Source organism: Acipenser ruthenus, chromosome 48, assembly GCF_902713425.1.
Source record: "Acipenser ruthenus chromosome 48, fAciRut3.2 maternal haplotype, whole genome shotgun sequence".
Lineage (NCBI taxonomy): Eukaryota > Metazoa > Chordata > Actinopteri > Acipenseriformes > Acipenseridae > Acipenser > Acipenser ruthenus.
Genome location: NC_081236.1, coordinates 2,001,577 through 2,019,692, shown reverse-complemented (window position 1 = coordinate 2,019,692; position 18,116 = coordinate 2,001,577). Strand labels below are relative to the sequence as shown.

Sequence of the window (18,116 nt, the reverse complement as noted above, 5' to 3'; positions counted from 1 at the left end):
AAGATGTTCCACTCGAGGGCATTTTGCGTCATCAGTGTGAGACTAAATGTTGAGACTAATTTGATTATTGGACTCACCTTCAACACCTGTGCCAGCTTCCCTGTGTAAAAAAGATATATTGTACATTGTTTAGCAGTAATTAACTCAGCTAGCCCGTCATAATGCAATACGTCTGTGTTAAGGTGTTTTGACTGTGAGATCTGTGAGATACTAAAGCAAAAAATCTGTATAACAACCTTTCTACTGGTCGTACTAAATGTAATTTTAATTTAAATGTTGTTCAGGGTTTTTTTTTTCGTTTAGTAGTCTCACTGTCAATCAACAAATTAAAAAAATCAATAATTGAAGAAGGAATCTATGAAAAAAGACCTAGGAGTTTATGTTGACTCAGAAATGTCTTCATCTAGACAATGTGGAGAAGCTATAAAAAAGGCCAACAAGATGCTTGGACATATTGTGAGAAGTGTTGAATTTAAATCAAGGGAAGTAATGTTAAAACTTTACAATGCATTAGTAAGACCTCACCTAGTATATTGTGTTCAGTTCTGGTCACCTCGTTACAAAAAGGATATTGCTGCTCTAGAAAGAGTGCAAAGAAGAGCGACCAGAATTATCCCAGGTTTAAAAGGCATGTCGTATGCAGACAGGCTAAAAGAATTGAATCTATTCAGTCTTGAACAAAGAAGACTACACGGCGATCTGATTAAAGCATTCAAAATCCTAAAAGGTTTTGACAATGTCGACCCAGGGGACTTTTTCGACCTGAAAAAAGAAAAAAGGACCAGGGGTCACAAATGGAGATTAGATAATGGAGCATTCAGAACAGAAAATAGGAGGCACTTTTTCACACAGAGAATTGTGAGGGTCTGGAACCAACTCCCCAGTAATGTTGTTGAAGCTGACACCCTGGGATCCTTCGAGAAGCTGCTTGATGAGATTCTGGGATCAATAAGCTACTAACAACCAAATGAGCAAGATGGGCTGAATGGCCTCCTCTCGTTTGTAAACTTCCTTATGTTCTTATGTTCTTATGTTCTTATGTTCTAACTCAACCAACTCAAGACATATTACTGTGTGGTAATATATTCTGACCCTTATATTATTCTATTTATATGACACTGGCTGTATGATCTATTTTTTAATGTATTGTAATGCAGTTTGTGAAGGCACAATGGAAACTCCTGTGTGACTACTGCAGCAGGTGTTGTTTGTATGGTAAGCGTCCTTGACTGGCCTATAATCTCCTAGCTGCCTGTCACGTCTGTGAGGTGCAATGATGGCTGACTCTCGGGGAATGAAAAGCTGCCAGCTGCTGTACCTGTCAATCAACGTTCAATCTATCAGACCTGTCAACGGCTGGGAGTAAAGCAGCTGCTTTGAGAAACGAGGACGAGTCGCCTAGATCTCATCAAATGAAAACCGAATAAGCAGCCTGGCCACTTTATTAGGACCTCTACCTAATATCAGGTCAGGTGACAGCTTGCCCTAATCCTAGCATTGACATGGCACAGACTCCACAAGGTGTAAGAGGCTTAAAGCACAGAGGGGTATGGTAAAGGATATTAAAAACAGGACATGGTAATGGTGGTAAATGCATAGCACAACCACTCTGATGGAGGCTGTGTGGTCCAGTGGTTAAAGAAAAGGGTTTGTAACTAAGAGGTCCCCGGTTCAAATCCCACCTCAGCCAGTGACTCATTGTGTGACCCTGAGCAAGTCACTTAACCTCCTTGTGCTCCGTCTTTCGGGTGAGACGTAATTGTAAGTGACTCTGCAGCTGATGCATAGTTCACACACCCTAGTCTCTGTCGCCTTGGATAAAGACGTCTGCTAAATAATAAATAAACCTGTATTAGGACGCCTTAGGAGAAGGAAAAATATCCCGAATAAGCGGCTGTCCCAATTAAACGAGAGGCAGTGGAGATGACCTTAGCCACCCTTTCTTGATTTTTAACAAACAGAAAAAGAATGAAATCATATCTCATTATGATTACATGTTAAAAGCATCATTTAAAATAGGAGTCGATGGTTTTTTTTTGTATTCCTAAACAAAATGATTCGCACCTGCGATGTTGACACGGCATCGTTCTCTGCAACAGCAGCCTGAGAAACCACAGGAGACGCCTCCTTCTTCAAGAGCTCAGCGTGGTTTACGTAATTTACACAAGTCACAGTGTAATCACGCACTCGCTGCACTGTGCCACGCGACCTGTCTTGCTCTGAAAAGCGATCTCCGTTCGTCATTTGAAAATACTGTATCCCAATTAAACGATGTGATGTCCCAATTAACCGACTGTATCACACATCACATTACACGGTTAACCTAATTTGCGTCTCTAATACAAGCCAAAAAAAGGACTAAGGCTAATTTATAAAATCAGAAAGCGCTTTAGCAGCACAAACCGTACGTCACACGGACCCGCTTTTCAGATCATCTCGCTAGAAAAAGGTGTCAGAGAAGGGAAGGATAGATACATAGATAGCTAGATAGATAGATAGATAGATAGATAGATAGGATTGTTTGATCTATCTATCTATCTATCTGTCAACCTGACTGCTCTGACACATCCTAAATGAAGCACATGAAGGAGGGAGAAGAGGGAGAGGGGAAGAAAGAGGGGAGAGAGATGAGGGGATATGGGAGAGAGGAGGAATGATTGAATGATGGGAAAAGGAGAATAGAGGAAAGAGAAAGGGGAGGATATAGGAGAAGGTGAAGAGGATGGAGGAGAGAGAGAGGATAGATGAGAGAAAGAGGTGGATGGAGGAGAGAGAGAAGAGAGAGAGGAGAGAGGAGAGAGAGAGAGGGAGGACAGAGGAGAGAGAGAGGGAGGATAGAGGAGAGAGGGGAGGATAGAGGATAGAGGAGAGAGCCAGGTGCACTCACAGGAGGAGCTGCCCTCATCACGGGTCCCGTCCATCGAACCGTCCAGATTCATCTGCAGATAGAAGCCGGGCTGACAGTGCAGCCTGGAGACGATGCCCTTCAGCTGGGGCTCTGAAACACAAGACAAGACACTGATCAGGACTAGCCATACCTCCTATCAAACCTATACCACCTATACATCCTGCACCCTGACCCCTACACCCTACACCCTAACCTGAAACACAAGACAAGACACTGATCAGGACTAGCCATACCTCCTATCAAACATATACCACCTATACATCCTGCACCCTGACCCCTACACCCGTGCCCTCAACTTTACATTCGATTGATATATTTATAAAAAAATTAAAAGCTAGTTTTCGTGTAACATGGGGCTGTCTGTTTAACACACTGCAGCACTGGTACAGGTTAACTTCACCTGCGTTACACAGTCACATTCACAAAGAGCAGAAGCAGGGGTGCTGCTTTTCCAACCCTGAGTATATACCTTGATATTTACCTGGAAAACTGGGAAATTAATTATTTTCATAGATTTTCCCCCATTTTTTATTTTAATGTTATAAACATTGATAAATTCCCAGGAAATATCAAATAAAATAAAACCCCCAAATTATTATTTATTTCTTAGCAGACGCCCTTATCCAGGGTGACTTACAATTGTTACAAGATATCACATTATAGAGATATCACATTATTTTTACATATAATTACCCATTTATACAGTTGGGTTTTTACTGGAGCAATCTAGGTAAAGTACCTTACTCAAGGGTACAACAGCAGCGTCCCCCACCTGGGATTGAACCCACAACCCTCTGATCAAGAGTCCAGAGCCCTAACCACTACTCCACACTGCTGCCCTTACATATGTCCTACCTTATATAATATAAACTCAAAGACAAGACAACATATTCAGCTCACCCTATTCCTTATAACCTAAACCCACCCTATTCCTTATAACCTATCCTCTATACCCTACTGCTAACCTAGCACCTATAATCCAAACCATTCTTAAGCTAGAACTTGACCTCCTGTCCCCCTCTCTAAAATAATTCAAACACGTCTGTCAGTAACATCCACCTCCATCGCCACGGCTGTACACTCACAATTAGAGCTGTCAGCATCTGTGTGATGAAAAGGTTTGTGGCCATGGCATATATCAACAGTAAGTACAGAACTGTATTGAATAAAAATGAATGTTTGAGAAGCGATTATCCAGATATATGCAAGTGTGAGATACAGACGGAAGGGTGTGCTGACAGACCGACACCCCCACGTTCCTCTGATACTCTCAGAAACGTATGCTAAATAACCTGCAGATATATTCCAGAGGGGGGTAAGAAGAATAAAGAAATATTAAACAAAACTGAATAAATGATTATTATTATTATTATTATTATTATTATTATTATTATTATTATTATTATTATTATTATTATTATTATTTATTTCTTAGCAGACGCCCTTATCCAGGGTGACTTACAATTGTAAGCAAATACATTTCAAGTGTTACAATACAAGTAATACAATAAGAGCAAGAAATACAATAACTTTTGTTCAAGCAAAGTACAAGTGTGACAAACCACAATTCAATAATACAGCAGATAATAGTGATAGTTACATCAGAATATGATTAAATAGTGATAGTTACATCAGGATGTGATTAAATACAAAGTACTACAGGTTAAACACTTGGCAGATTACAGTATTCTGAAGTACAGGATCAAATGCAGTAAAATAGGGAGCAGATAAGAGCAAAATAAAGCACATTTAAATGAGGGAGAAAAGGGGGAAACATGGGAGAGAGAAAGTGGAAAGAAGAGGAGAAGGACAGGATAGTGGGAGAGAGAGAGGGCAGAGAGAAGGGTGTAAAAAGGGAGACATGGAGAGGAAAGTAAGGATGGGGAAAGAAAGTAAGAGGGGGAGGAAGACAGAGCGAAGGGAGAGAGGGGGTGGGAGAGAGCGATGGGAGAGAGGGAGAGAGGGGGTGGGAGAGAGCGATGGGAGAGGGGGTGGGAGAGAGCGATGGGAGCGAGGGAGAGAGGGGGTGGGAGAGAGCGATGGGAGAGGGGGTGGGAGAGAGCGATGGGAGAGAGGGGGTGGGAGAGAGCGATGGGAGAGGGGGTGGGAGAGAGCGATGGGAGCGAGGGAGAGAGGGGGTGGGAGAGATAAGAGGGAGAGAGCGAAGGGAGAGAGGGGGTGGGAGAGAGCGAAGAGAGAGAGGGAGAAAGTGAAGGGAGAGAAGGAGAGAGGATCCTCTGTCTGATTTATAAGTACTGGAGGGCCTAATTGAGAAGAACAGCACTTGATTAGCACAGAGAGGGAATTGGTAATGGAGCCACTGAGAGGAGCACTTCATTACACAGCAGCCCCAGCAAGTGTGCTCTCCATGCTTTAACATCCAGTCTCCTGCCTTATGTCGAAAAATGCTTCTCCAATTATGATGAAACATGCCCATCTGTATGTCACACTTTTGCATATACCTGGCGAACCGCGTTTCCGATTGTCATGGAACTTGGTATTAACATTACTTGGGAGAAGTATTTGGGAGAATCAGATGGTGGGGATCTATGGAGGTGTCTATCTGAACAGCCTGTATGTCACACCAGCATCAAATATCTTGAGAACACAAGAAGTTATTCCACATACTGCAAATCAGTCACTTTAATATACTATGATACTAAAATTGCACTCCCCTGACTGTGTGACTCCCCCTGCACACCACGCGGCCGTGCCTTTACCAGGGGAGACCCTCGGGGACCCCTGCACTCCCCTGACTGTGTGACTCACCCTGCACACCACGCGGCCGTGCCTTTACCAGGGGAGACCCTCGGGGACCCCTGCACTCCCCTGACTGTGTGACTCACCCTGCACACCACGCGGCCGTGCCTTTACCAGGGGAGACCCTCGGGGACCCCTGCACTCCCCTGACTGTGTGACTCCCCCCTGCACACCACTCTCTCTTCTCTAACAAAGCCAGGATGCTTTGAATAGACTTTATGAACACACTGAGAACAAGCTACTGAACAAACAACCAGCACTAGCACATGTAGCCTACTAGATATTTTAAATTACTAAAACTTTTTTTTTGTTTTTATTTTGCTCATACATTTTAGGACCTAACTTAAATACCAAAACTTACACAAATACACAAACCTGCACTCAAATCCTAAAAAATAAAAAGCTACCAGTCCTTTTATTCTTTACATATTTTACAAATAGTTCATAAAACGTGTTAGCTTTTGTGTAGAGGTACCTAAACTGAAGAGCAGCTCCATTATTAGTTTATTTAGCAGACGCCTTTATCCAAGGAGACTTACAGAGACTAGGGTGTGTGAACTATGCATCAGCTGCACAGTCACTTACAACTATGGCTCACCCGAAAGACGGAGCACAAGGAGGTTAAGTGATTTACTTAGGGTCACACAATGAGTCAGTGGCTGAGGTGGGATTTGAACTGGGGACCTACTAGTTACAAGCCCTTTTCTTTAACCACTGGACCACACAGCCTCCTCCATGTAAGTAGAAGATTTTTTTTAATATTGAATTATTATTTAGGCTACTGGAAATACCCAGGATGTGACATCATCCACCGCTGGGATACTGAAGCCCGAAGGCTACCAGACCACAGATGGAATTCTGAGCAAACCGCATTACTCATGGAATATTGAGGAACACATTTGTGTTCATTAGTAACAAAAACTAGTGCTGCAGAAAATCACGAAAAACAAACAAACAGAACAATCCTCATAAGAGGCTCTTCTCATTGTGTTAAATGGCTTCGCCATTGGCTTGGACATCTCTAGGCATGAGACAGACAGTCAAGCCCTCTTCTTCAGATCCCATTGCTTCAGTATAGCCATGGGAATAGCATGGGAAAATGGCAAAGTGCTAAACTTTTATAAAAGGTGGAATTTAATGAGCAGACCCATTTTGAAATGAACAATAATGCCAGTCTCTTTGTTGAGTAGATAGTTAACCCTAACCAATAATTTAAGTACAGCACAGAAACCAGGACCAATTCCGTGGACTTAGGAGACGTGTCTGCACATAGAGAGCCGTGGGGGTATGGAATGGGTTACCTAGCCAAGCTGTTGATGCTGAATCACTGGGATCTAAAGTTTTGAGATCAGTCAGCTCCTGGACTGATCACTGCCTGGATGATGATGATGGACTGGACTGATGGGCTAATGGCCTTGTATCACTCAGTAGAGTGAATATCAATCAATATCAATGATGACGATGATGATGATGGATGATGATGATGATGGGCTAATGGCCTTGTCTCACTCAGTAAAGAGTACCTGCTAACTCTGTTCCAGTGACACTGCAATCTGTATTAACTGAAAGAAGTGCTGGATCGTTACAGTTGTGAGTTAGTGAGCTTGTTTTAACAGCATGGCATTATGAGTTATGTCATTTTACATCCTGTAGAATAACACTCTACACCCCACTCCACTGAAAAATAGAGTTATTGTTTTGATACAGAAAGCAGCTAAAAACTTTCTCTCTCTGGCTCTGTGACAGAGAGCGAATGACTCAACAATCTCCCTCCCGACCTGTGAGGGCGCTGTGTAACAGGAACAAAGTGCCCCGGACTGGATGGTTTGGCAGTTCATTCCAGGGTCAGTTGGAAGCCAGCCATCCAGGAAGGGGGAGGAGCCACAATACCAGAAGTCATCGCCTCAATGCGGTAGGCGATGTGTCAGTCAAGGATTGGAGGATACGTGATTGCACTCTCTACCGAATGGGGCGTGACTGAGGGTATATCAGGGGATGTGGCCGAGAGATCTGTTCCTTTGTTATGGTTACAGACGGACCTGTGTTTGGTGTTATGTTTATTTCGTTGTTCTAACTGTCATTGTTTGTCATTGTTAGATGGCTAACACTAGCTGGGAGCTGTCACTAAAGGCCAGTACCGAACCCGGACTACACTGCACCACTGTTTCACAATTTTTGTATAGCACCACCTGCACAAAGAGCACTCGCTGTTTGGATAAGTGATCGAGGCTGTGTTGTGTTATTATTACTGCATTATTGTATTACTTGTATTGTAACACTTGAAATGTATTTGCTTACGATTGTAAGTCGCCCTGGATAAGGGCGTCTGCTAAGAAATAAATAATAATAATAATAATAATTATTATTATTTCGGGATTGAACCCAGTGGTTTAACTGAGCGATACACATTGGTGTGTAGAGTCATTTATTATTATTTACCTGCAAATAAAGAGCTGTTTAACCGTGAAATGTGTTGTTTTCAATCATTCCTGAGCACTGCATCACCTCTACACTTGTGCACTGCAAACCACTTTGCCACAGGCTCACATTCATTCCACTAAGCTGAAAGGAAGCCTTATAAAAAAAGCAGCATCCCATTAATTTGGCACAGCGTTGGCTTAATACCTTAATAGGCATGTCTTAAAAAAGCCCTGGCACCATCCACTTACCCTTGTAAAAGTTACCCATAGTAGACGCATCGCAGTCTAATAAAGCACAAAAGCATGGTAAAGCATAGGTAAGTTATTATTTATTTTATTAGCAGATGCCCTTATCCAGGGCAACTTACAATTGTTACATGATATCACATTATTTTTACATACAATTCCCTATTTATACAGTTGGGTTTTCACTGGAGCAATCTAGGTAAAGTACCTTGCTCAAGGGTACAGCAACAGTGTCCCCCACTGGGGATTGAACCCATGACCCTCTGGTCAAGAGTCCAGAGCCCTAACCACTGCTCCACACTGCTGCCCATTCTTTTTGAAATGGGGCTGCTCATTTAATTCCAGAGCCCTAACCACTGCTCCACACACCTGCCCAAGTTCTGTAAAGCACAGAGAGACATGGTAAATGACATAGGAGGCTGTGTGGTCCAGTGGTTAAAGAAAAGGGCTTGTAACCAGGAGGTCCCCGGTTCAAATCCCACCTCAGCCACTGACTCATTGTGTGACCCTGAGCAAGTCCCTTAACCTCCTTGTGCTCTGTCTTTCAGGTGAGACGTAATTGTAAGTGACTTTGCAGCTGATGCGTAGTTCCTAGTCCCTGTAAGTCGCCTTGGATAAAGGTGTCTGCTAAATAAACAAATAATAATAATAAACGAATAGTATTACCACAGGAAAAGCATGGAAAAACTGCAAAAGTACTGTGCAAATTTATCGTGATAAACATTATGGGTACTATCAATGAAGAATGATGAATGTTGTCAGCTCAGGTTCTTAAAAAAGACTCATCATAAACTGAGAGTGGCAAAAGCTGCTGTATAATTAGCAGGTTTCATGATGTTCCAAGGAGCCCATGAAAAATAAACATTGAAACGTATAGCTTTACTTCTCTGGGCTTTTTCTCAAATATTTTGAGCAGTCTACACACTGGCAGCTTGACAAATGTACAGTAAAGAGGTTGGAAGTGTCCGTTTAAAGAGATGGGGATTGGAAATGGCACACAAAGCAAAGAGCTTCTCTCCTGCTGGCAATTTCATGGCTGACTGGAGAAATCAGGCCAGGGAAGTCTCAGCCTGTTTTAGACTGTGGGTCTCCCCCTGTAATGTATTACAGCTAAAACCCAGACCATATTTTAAAGGACAAGGGACAGTTTCACAATCTTTCATTTTCAGAAAAAGTGAAGAGAAAAGTAAAGCTTTTCTTTTCAATGCTTATTGTCCATGGGCTCATAAATCACTCACCTTTTAGTATTTGCCTGGGGTTCTTCATTGGAACACCATGAAACCTGCTAATTATACACCAGGTGTTGCAACTCAGTTTATGAGTCTTTTTTAAGCACCTAAGCTGATGACATGCAGTGATTGAGATTTCTTAGCTTGGATATCTGCACATTTAGCTAGTCATCTGATTGCATTCAACAGCAAAGCCCCCTGTACCACAGCAGATTCTAAAAAAGTAATTTTTGAGGATGGTACTATAGCATTTTTACAGCTAAAATGAAGTACAAATATCCCCCAGCCATTCTTCATTGATAGGACCCTTATAAAAGTTTATCTCTGTAAATTTGCACAGTAATTTTGCAGTTTTTCCATGCTTTTCCCATGGTTATACGATACATTTACCATGCCTCTGCTTTTCAGGACTTACCCATGCTTTACCATGCTTTTACTTCAGGGGGATGTGATGTTTGTTTTATCCACCGTTTTCATAATTTAAAAGAGTCTCCCTTGGTAAAGGCATGGCCGCATGGTGTGGAGGGGGAGTCGCACAGTCAGGGGAGCGCAGGGGTCCCCGAGGGTCTCCCCTGGTAAAGGCATGGCCGCATGGTGTGGAGGGGGAGTCACACAGTCAGGGGAGCGCAGGGGTCCCCGAGGGTCTCCCCTGGTAAAGGCATGGCCGCATGGTGTGGAGGGGGAGTCGCACAGTCAGGGGAGCGCAGGGGTCCCCGAGGGTCTCCCCTGGTAAAGGCACGGCCGCATGGTGTGCTTTGTTGAGAAGGCAAAACCAAAGCCTCATCACTGCTGGCCAGGCGCCCGGAGAGTTGAAGCAGACACCTGCAGGGCTGGCCTTTGACCTCCAGGGGGCGGTAGCTCACATCTGCTGTGGAGCTCCTGGGTGTAAAGAGGCGATTGGCTTGATCAGAGACCACCAATTGACCTTTCATTCTCCTGAATTGACGAAGACACTAGCTGAAACACTTGTCTTCTTGACTCAGTTTTTTCTAGTTTCAATAAGACTGATGAAGGCACTAGAGCCCCAATGCTTGTCTGCTTGACTCAGTTTCCTCTGGTTTCAATAACACCGATGAAGCCTCTGAAACATGTCACCTGTTTCTATCAGATGAGTAGTTTTTTTTAGAATTTTGAGTGTACTTGCCAAGCCTATATTTCATTCTATCAAAGACGCTGTTAGAGCAGTGAAATACCAGTCTTATTTAGTGCCAGCAGTCTAACAGCAAGGTCGATCTTTACAGCACAGTTAGAAAAGCATAAATGATGAGCCCAGTCACTTTCCTTTTCAAACAGGAGCTAATGATTTGGAGCAGAAGGGAGAGAGGGTTTGGAGAGAGAGATGGCTCATTGAATGATGCCAGCTCCTGCTATTGAAACACAAAGCCAAGGAAAGCAATGCCTCTCCAGGGAACCATTGACGGAGAAATATTTTAATGTGAGTTCTTACAGATGTTAATCATGCTAATGATCCTTCGGACAATGCCGGAGGTTTTTGGAAAGGGGCCAGAGAGGGAGCCAGGGCTGCATTATTCTTCTAGGTAAAGAGGCTAGGATTGAAGTTCCAGCTTCCCACCCTTAAACAAAGCAAACAAAGCAAGCCAGTAACATCCATCTGCCACATGTGTAAATTCAATCAGAGTGATCAATATGATGAAAGAGTTGATGACTGTGAGGTATATTCAACAGCACAGAATAGTACCGGATAGGAATTAGCAATTTGATAAGTGATTCTACACATCTATGCAAATATGTGACATACAGACCAATGGATGATCGACACCTCCATATATCAGAATACTTTAAATAACTTATGCTAAGGGCAGCAGTGTGGAGTAGTGGTTAGGGCTCTGGACTCTTGACCAGAGGGTCGTGGGTTCAATCCCAGGTGGGGGGACACTGCTGCTGTACTCTTGAGCAAGGTACTTTACCTAGATTGCTCCAGTAAAAACCCAACTGTATAAATGGGTAATTGTATGTAAAAAATAATCTAATTGTATGTAAAAATGATGTCATATCTTGTAACAATTGTAAGTTGCCCTGGATAAGGGCGTCTGCTAAGAAACAAAAAATAACACAAAGTTTCATGACAAGTGGATAAGCGGTTCTTCATATATATGGAAAATTGTATGAAGTGTGACCTACGTACGCACGACCACATCCATTATATGCCCTCCATAGAGGATCGTGGAATATGATTCCATCTAGAAAACTCAGAATAGTACATGTAGATATACTAACAGAAACTCACTAAAGCACAAGGGTCTTTAAGCTGGGAATTGTGTCTACAAGTGGCATCCAAAAATGAAATATTCACTGGGGAAGTTGTTTCATCTTCAGTGGAACTACCATAGGGGGAGGATTATCTGTTATTAGCTGATATCTGTTAGCAGTTGTCTAAATTGCTATTTCAGGTTTTTCACCCCATCTTATTCATATGATTCTGTATGACACACGCATCCACAATATCTAGAATTCACATCCTATCCTTGTATTTATTGTATTATACCTGTATTTAATGTATTTGCATTGTTTTTTACTGTTTGTATTTAATGTACTATGCCCTGTATTTCACTGTATTTAATGTGTTATGCATTTTTCCTCACTATCTTGTAAAACGCTTTGTGACGGTGGTCCACTACGAAAGGCGCTATATAAAATAAATATTGATTGATTGATTGATTGATTGATTGATTGATAGTTGCAGAACTTGTCTATTATAACATTCTTATCATTTCCATCAGTATTGAATCCTATGTAGACCTGCTTGTGCAATCAATTTAAGATCAATTTCCCTACTTTGCATCCATGTTTTAATGCAGGAGAGAGCCCTCAAACTGATCCACCGATGGTCCACGGTGATCCTGAAGGTACTGGGAGCTTCTCTGTCTGTTGTCTCTATGCCTGGTATTTATACTCTAGTCGGCTCAGAGCAAACGTGACTATAGTTTGTTTCTGTACAATACTTTCCTTTTCCCATTCATTTCTGCACAGGCTTTATCTCTCCAATCATTTTAAGACTAAATTACCATTGCAACTCTACTTATGCCGAGGTCACCTCCACAAACTGGGTTAACATGTCTTGCATATGACAGCTCCATTCTACAAGTGTAGTACCAGAAATAAAATTGCAGGTTTATCAGAGCAAGTGTTTCTTTCAAAACAGGAGAGCTCTGTATGACAAAAGGAAATGCAATGTTCAGGTATTTCATTTTAAAACATGGTTAAAGATTTCTCTAGTGGTGCACGTCCTTCGTCACCTGTAGGGTGAAACGAACCCCTTTAATTGCTTCAATCCTGTCATTATCCACCCAGCTGCTTCCCTTATTGAGTGGCTTGCTTTCAGGAAGTGCAAGATTCCCTGGAAGGCAAGCATACTGAGAACTTTCTTATACCCAAGCGCCAGCTTTCATGGTTAAAAGGAACAAATACATTGCTGTAACATCTTTCAAAATGACACGCTTCATAACGATGGAAGAGCACAACAGTTAAGATGCATAGAATTACTTTGAATCACTTTAAGATAGTCTGGCTTGACTTCTCCCACTCCCTCCCTCAGAGCATGAAACCTGCTGTTGCTGCAGAATGACGCCCAGCGAGGGACCGGAGCGAGCGCAGTGGTGCTCTGTGGAAATGCTAATCGCATTGTATAGATTATCTTTAAGATGTGTTAGGTATGCATGTCTTGTATCCAAATGAACTCGTTCAGAGTGATGGTGACTGGCACTGACTTGAACCCTGCTCAGTCATTAACTACCCTTCTCCTCTCTGCAGGAAGGTTACTGCAATGATGTATTGGCAGTGCAGCGGTGATCAATGCATGCAGCACTGTAGAAAAGAAAAGCATTCACACCTTTCAACACAGAGAATTACAACAAAAAATAAAAAGTAGCATCTTTTTAAAACTAGACATGTCAGAGGAATATAATAAATGGAAATGCACAAATGAGATTTATGGAAATATTTTGTAAGCTTCAATCACTTTAATTAGAACTTGTGAAAGGATATTAGAAGTCAAATTGACCAGCTACCCAGCATGGTATGTGTTTGCTAAATTCAGGTTTCTTTGAGAGGTTTAGCATATTGATGAGTCGGGATATTTTCTAAACACTGAGACATTAAATAAAGCAAACTGAACTCTGACTGCATCTCAGGAGAATCCTGTTTTTATTATTATTTATTTATTTATTTAGGGTTTTCTTTTACATTTCAGTGGCTACACGTTTAATTCAATTTGCTTTGAACTTGAAAGTGTAACTATCCCGATGTAGATATGTTGCAGACATATTACTGGGCTATAGTAGAGGCAGCTGTGCGCATGTGTGTCACACTTTACATTTTTCCATATATCTGGAGGATCGCTTATCAATTTCTGATGACTGGTATTATTTAGCATTAATTAGAGTATAAGATTCTGGGGATATAAAAGGGGTGTCGGTCTGTCCATAGATGTGTCCATCTGTATGTCAGACTTACATTTTTCCATATACAGTCATGTGCAAATGTGTTAGGACAACACATTTTCACTGTGGAGTAGTAGTTAGGGCTCTGGACGCTTGACCGGAGGGTCGTGGGTTCAATCCCAGGTGGGGGACACTGCTGCTGTACCTTTGAGCAAGGTACTTTACCTAGATTACTCCAGTAAAAACCCATCTGTATAAATGGGTAATTGTATGTAAAAATAATGTGATATCTTGTAACAATTGTAAGTCGCCCTGGATAAGGGCGTCTGCTAAGAAATAAATAATAATAATAAGATTTGTCATGCATATCCTTCATATGCCTACCTGCATGTTTTTTTTAATAAACGTTACCATACCTCTCTCTTCTTTACAATGCTTCTCAATGCTTTACTATTCTTTCACTGTGCTTTATTACACTTTGCTGTGCTTTCACTGTGGGAAACGTTTGTGAAGGTTAAGCTTTGCCCCCCAATCCTGCACTTGTATCTGATGCGATGGCTGCTTTGAAGATGATAACGCAGTCCCGAGCACTAAGGGGTTACCGTGCTGTACAGCACAATGTTTCAATTCATCCAGGGCAGTTTTAAGAGGCAGGAATGCTAAAATTAATTTGGTACATGACCATAAAGGCCTAAAGAGCATTTTGATTTTTAATCCCTTTTCGGATTAAAATGCTCTCATCTGTTTCTTGCTATTTCTGGTGCACTTCAACAAAATATATAATCACTGGTCATATTTACTAAATCAGCACACAGAATGAAATTATTCTCTCATCTGTGATTTCGAATTCTTGTTTTGTTTTCTTCATCACAACATTGAAACTTATTTTCAACAGTTTGATCTCATCAAGATTCACAGCAATATCTACTAAAGACCATGAAGAGATGCCTCTAGTCTAGTTAGTTCCACACATGGACTTCTTGCATCGTCCATGTGAGGCTAAAGGTTGAGAGTAATTTGCTAATTAGTCTTTGACACCTGTGTGAGCTTCACTGTAATGAAAACATGAGACTCATTGCATCTCATTAGCAGCAGCACTGAACTCAACCAGCCCGTCACAACAAAATAGTCAGGAGGGAATCCTACACAGGGATAGAAGGGGAGAGTCATAATCAAATTAGTCTCGCTCTCTTACCTTTAGTCTCATTGGTGATGCAAAAAGCCCTTGAATGAACTGGAAGCCTCTTGCAATGGCAAGTAACTATGAACCTTGATGTGATCAAACTAAAAATATGTTTCAATCATGTGATGAAAAAACATGAACATAAACTGTAAGCCAATACTTGAAGTTATATGTAGGTGAGAAAATGAATGGATAGCATTTTTTAACAGTTCTCTCACTGTTTCATGGTGTTTGTAGTCATTAAGCCAGATAAAGGCAGATTCAGTATTAGAAAATGGATCAGAAATTTCCTTTAACCTGAGTGGTCTCTAATCTCTGGTAAAGAACCTTGCATGTTATTATTATTATTATTATTATTATTATTATTATTATTATTATTATTATTATTATTATTATTATTATATTTCTTAGCAGACTTACAATTGTTACAAGATATCACATTATTTTTACATACAGTTCCCCATTTATACAGTTGGGTTTTTACTGGAGCAATCTAGGTAAAGTACCTTGCTCAAGGGTACAGCAGCAGTGTCCCCCCCCACCTGGGATTGAACCCACGACCCTCCGGTCAAGAGTTCAGAGCCCTAACCACTACTTTAATCTCTGCTCCAAATCAATCCGCCGGACAGTATGCAAATACAGTATGCCTTTATCTATTTGACCTTTTTTCTGCTTGATGAAAGAAAATCTCTGTTCTAGCACACGCCCTCTGAATGTTGTCTCTGCTTCCTCACTGTCCTATACACTCAGTCTATGGATTTGAATGTAGTACAGCAAATAAAGTAAAAAAAAAATGAGACTAGTGTTTGCTGTCAACGGAAATACAGTAATCACAATATCAATACTGGTCTCCGTAGAAATCAAACACCTGGATGCAGGCTGATTACTTACAGCAACTTTATTTTAGCATATCATAATAAGAACACAGAAACGGTGCTCTCTTCTCTCTGAATACATAAGAACATAAGAAGAACATAAAAAAAGTTTACAAACGAGAGGAGGCCATTCAGCCCATCTTGCTCGTTTGGTTGTTGGTAGCTTATTGATCCCAGAATCTCATCAAGCAGCTTCTTGAAGGATCCCAGGGTGTCAGCTTCAACAACATTACTGGGGAGTTGGTTCCAGACCCTCACAATTCTCTGTGTAAAAAAGTGCCTCCTATTTTCTGTTCTGAATGCCACTTTATCTAATCTCCATTTGTGACCCCTGGTCCTTGTTTCCTTTTCAGGTCAAAAAGAAGTCCCCTGGGTCGACATTGTCAAAACCTTTTAGGATTTTGAATGCTTGAATAAATATAGAACAAGTTACTGGACAAACAGCACAGTCAGCATTCACACCTGAAGGTTACTAGATATGTTTAATTACAACAACATTGCCAATACATTTTAGGACCTTAAATACTAAAACTTACACAAATAGACAAACCTGCACTCAAATCCTCTTCTTCGGGGTCTATGGTTTAATTAAAGAAACAGATTCCAGAAAAAAAAACGTGGAATGACATTGGAAGCTTCATGCCTTTTAAGGGACTTCGTGAGACAAGCATGTTGAGAGTTTGTTGACGTCCCCTAACATTCCATTCTGTAGTCTATTCATTTTGCCCTCTATGGACTGTAATTTCAATCTCACGCATCAAGAATCTTTAATTAATCTCATTTGTTTTTTCTCGCTTCTGAAGCCTGGAGAAAAGGAACTAATTCAAAGTAAGCATATCAAAAGAACTGCCACAGATTTAGCCTCTCGTAAAGTATTCTCCAATTAGCATTTGCTAACGTCAGAGAGGAGATGAATACGATTTGAGAAACAGAGTCCCCTGTTACAAAAAGGGAGCAAGTGGGTTGTTTACGAAATAAACATAGCATTATATAAAAGTTTATAGAACAATTTATTGTATACATCAAAGTAGGTTATGATGAGGTTGAGACCACACTTACAGTACTGAGTTCAATGCTGGTCACCACATTACCAAAAGGACATTGTGGTCCTGGAGAGAGACCAGCGAAGAACCAGACTAATCCCAGGAATTAAAGGACTGAGCTGTGAAAAGAGGCTGAAAAAAACTGAATCGATTTGGCCGGGAACAAAGAAGAATTAGAGGGACATGATCGAAGTCTTTAAAATCCTAAAAGGACTTAACATAGGTAACCTGAAACAACATTTTAAGCACAGCACGGAAACTAGGAGCTGAGGACGCAGTTGGATATTAAGTGGAGATAGATTCACACAGAGAGTGGTGAGGGGGTGGAATGGGTTACCTAGCCATGTTGTTGATGCAGAATCACTGGGATCCTTCAAGACCCGACTTGACAAAGTTTTGAGATCAATCAGCTGTTAAGAACCGGAAGAGCACCCATGTTTGTAAACGTCCTCATGGTTTATATAAAAGACAATATGTTTAAACTATGGGTGTGCTTCCTTTTATCCTTTTGATATCAAATAATTTTGAATTCACTTTGCTTGTTTCCTTAGAATGGATCATCTCTGCAGTGAATTCTGGGATTGTAGTCCTGGACAAGATAAAACCTCTAATTAAACTTGACAATGAACTACATTTCCCAGTCTGCACAGCGGCAGCTCTTAAGTTTGGTCTAAGGAAAGGTCATGTGATGAATCCGTTGCATTTGCTGGTTTTGTGTATTTTCAGTGTCAGTTTACAGTGCGCCAGTAAAAATGTCAGCATCAGGATTTGCTTCCAATCAGTTTTTAAATCGCTCAGCAAGGAAGTTAATTGCCATTGACTGAGACTCAATCGCAAAGTGAAGGAAAGGCAGCTTTTGATGTTGTGAAATGAACACATTCATTAGTAGGCTTGTTAGGGTTCATTTAATACCTGCTAGCACAAAAATCATTAAAGAGAATTATTCAGAAATTTTGAGTATCTGCAAAGCCTTAATTTAAATCTACATTTAACAGCTGAATTAGAGTTAAATGTAACTAATGTGTATGGTAAACTGTTATTAGCACAGCAAT

At 41.2% G+C, this 18,116-nt stretch overlaps 1 protein-coding gene across 1 annotated transcript in view; it reads right to left on the bottom strand.

Annotated features, from left to right (window-relative positions):
- LOC117404621 (fibroblast growth factor 11) overlaps nucleotides 1–18,116 on the bottom strand; it is a 56,775-nt gene that overhangs the window by 17,451 nt on the left and 21,208 nt on the right. Inside the window, exon 2 of the mRNA XM_059014691.1 lies at nucleotides 2,888–2,998. Coding sequence (XP_058870674.1) covers nucleotides 2,888–2,998 — 111 coding nt within the window. The remainder of the gene's footprint in view (nucleotides 1–2,887; nucleotides 2,999–18,116) is intronic.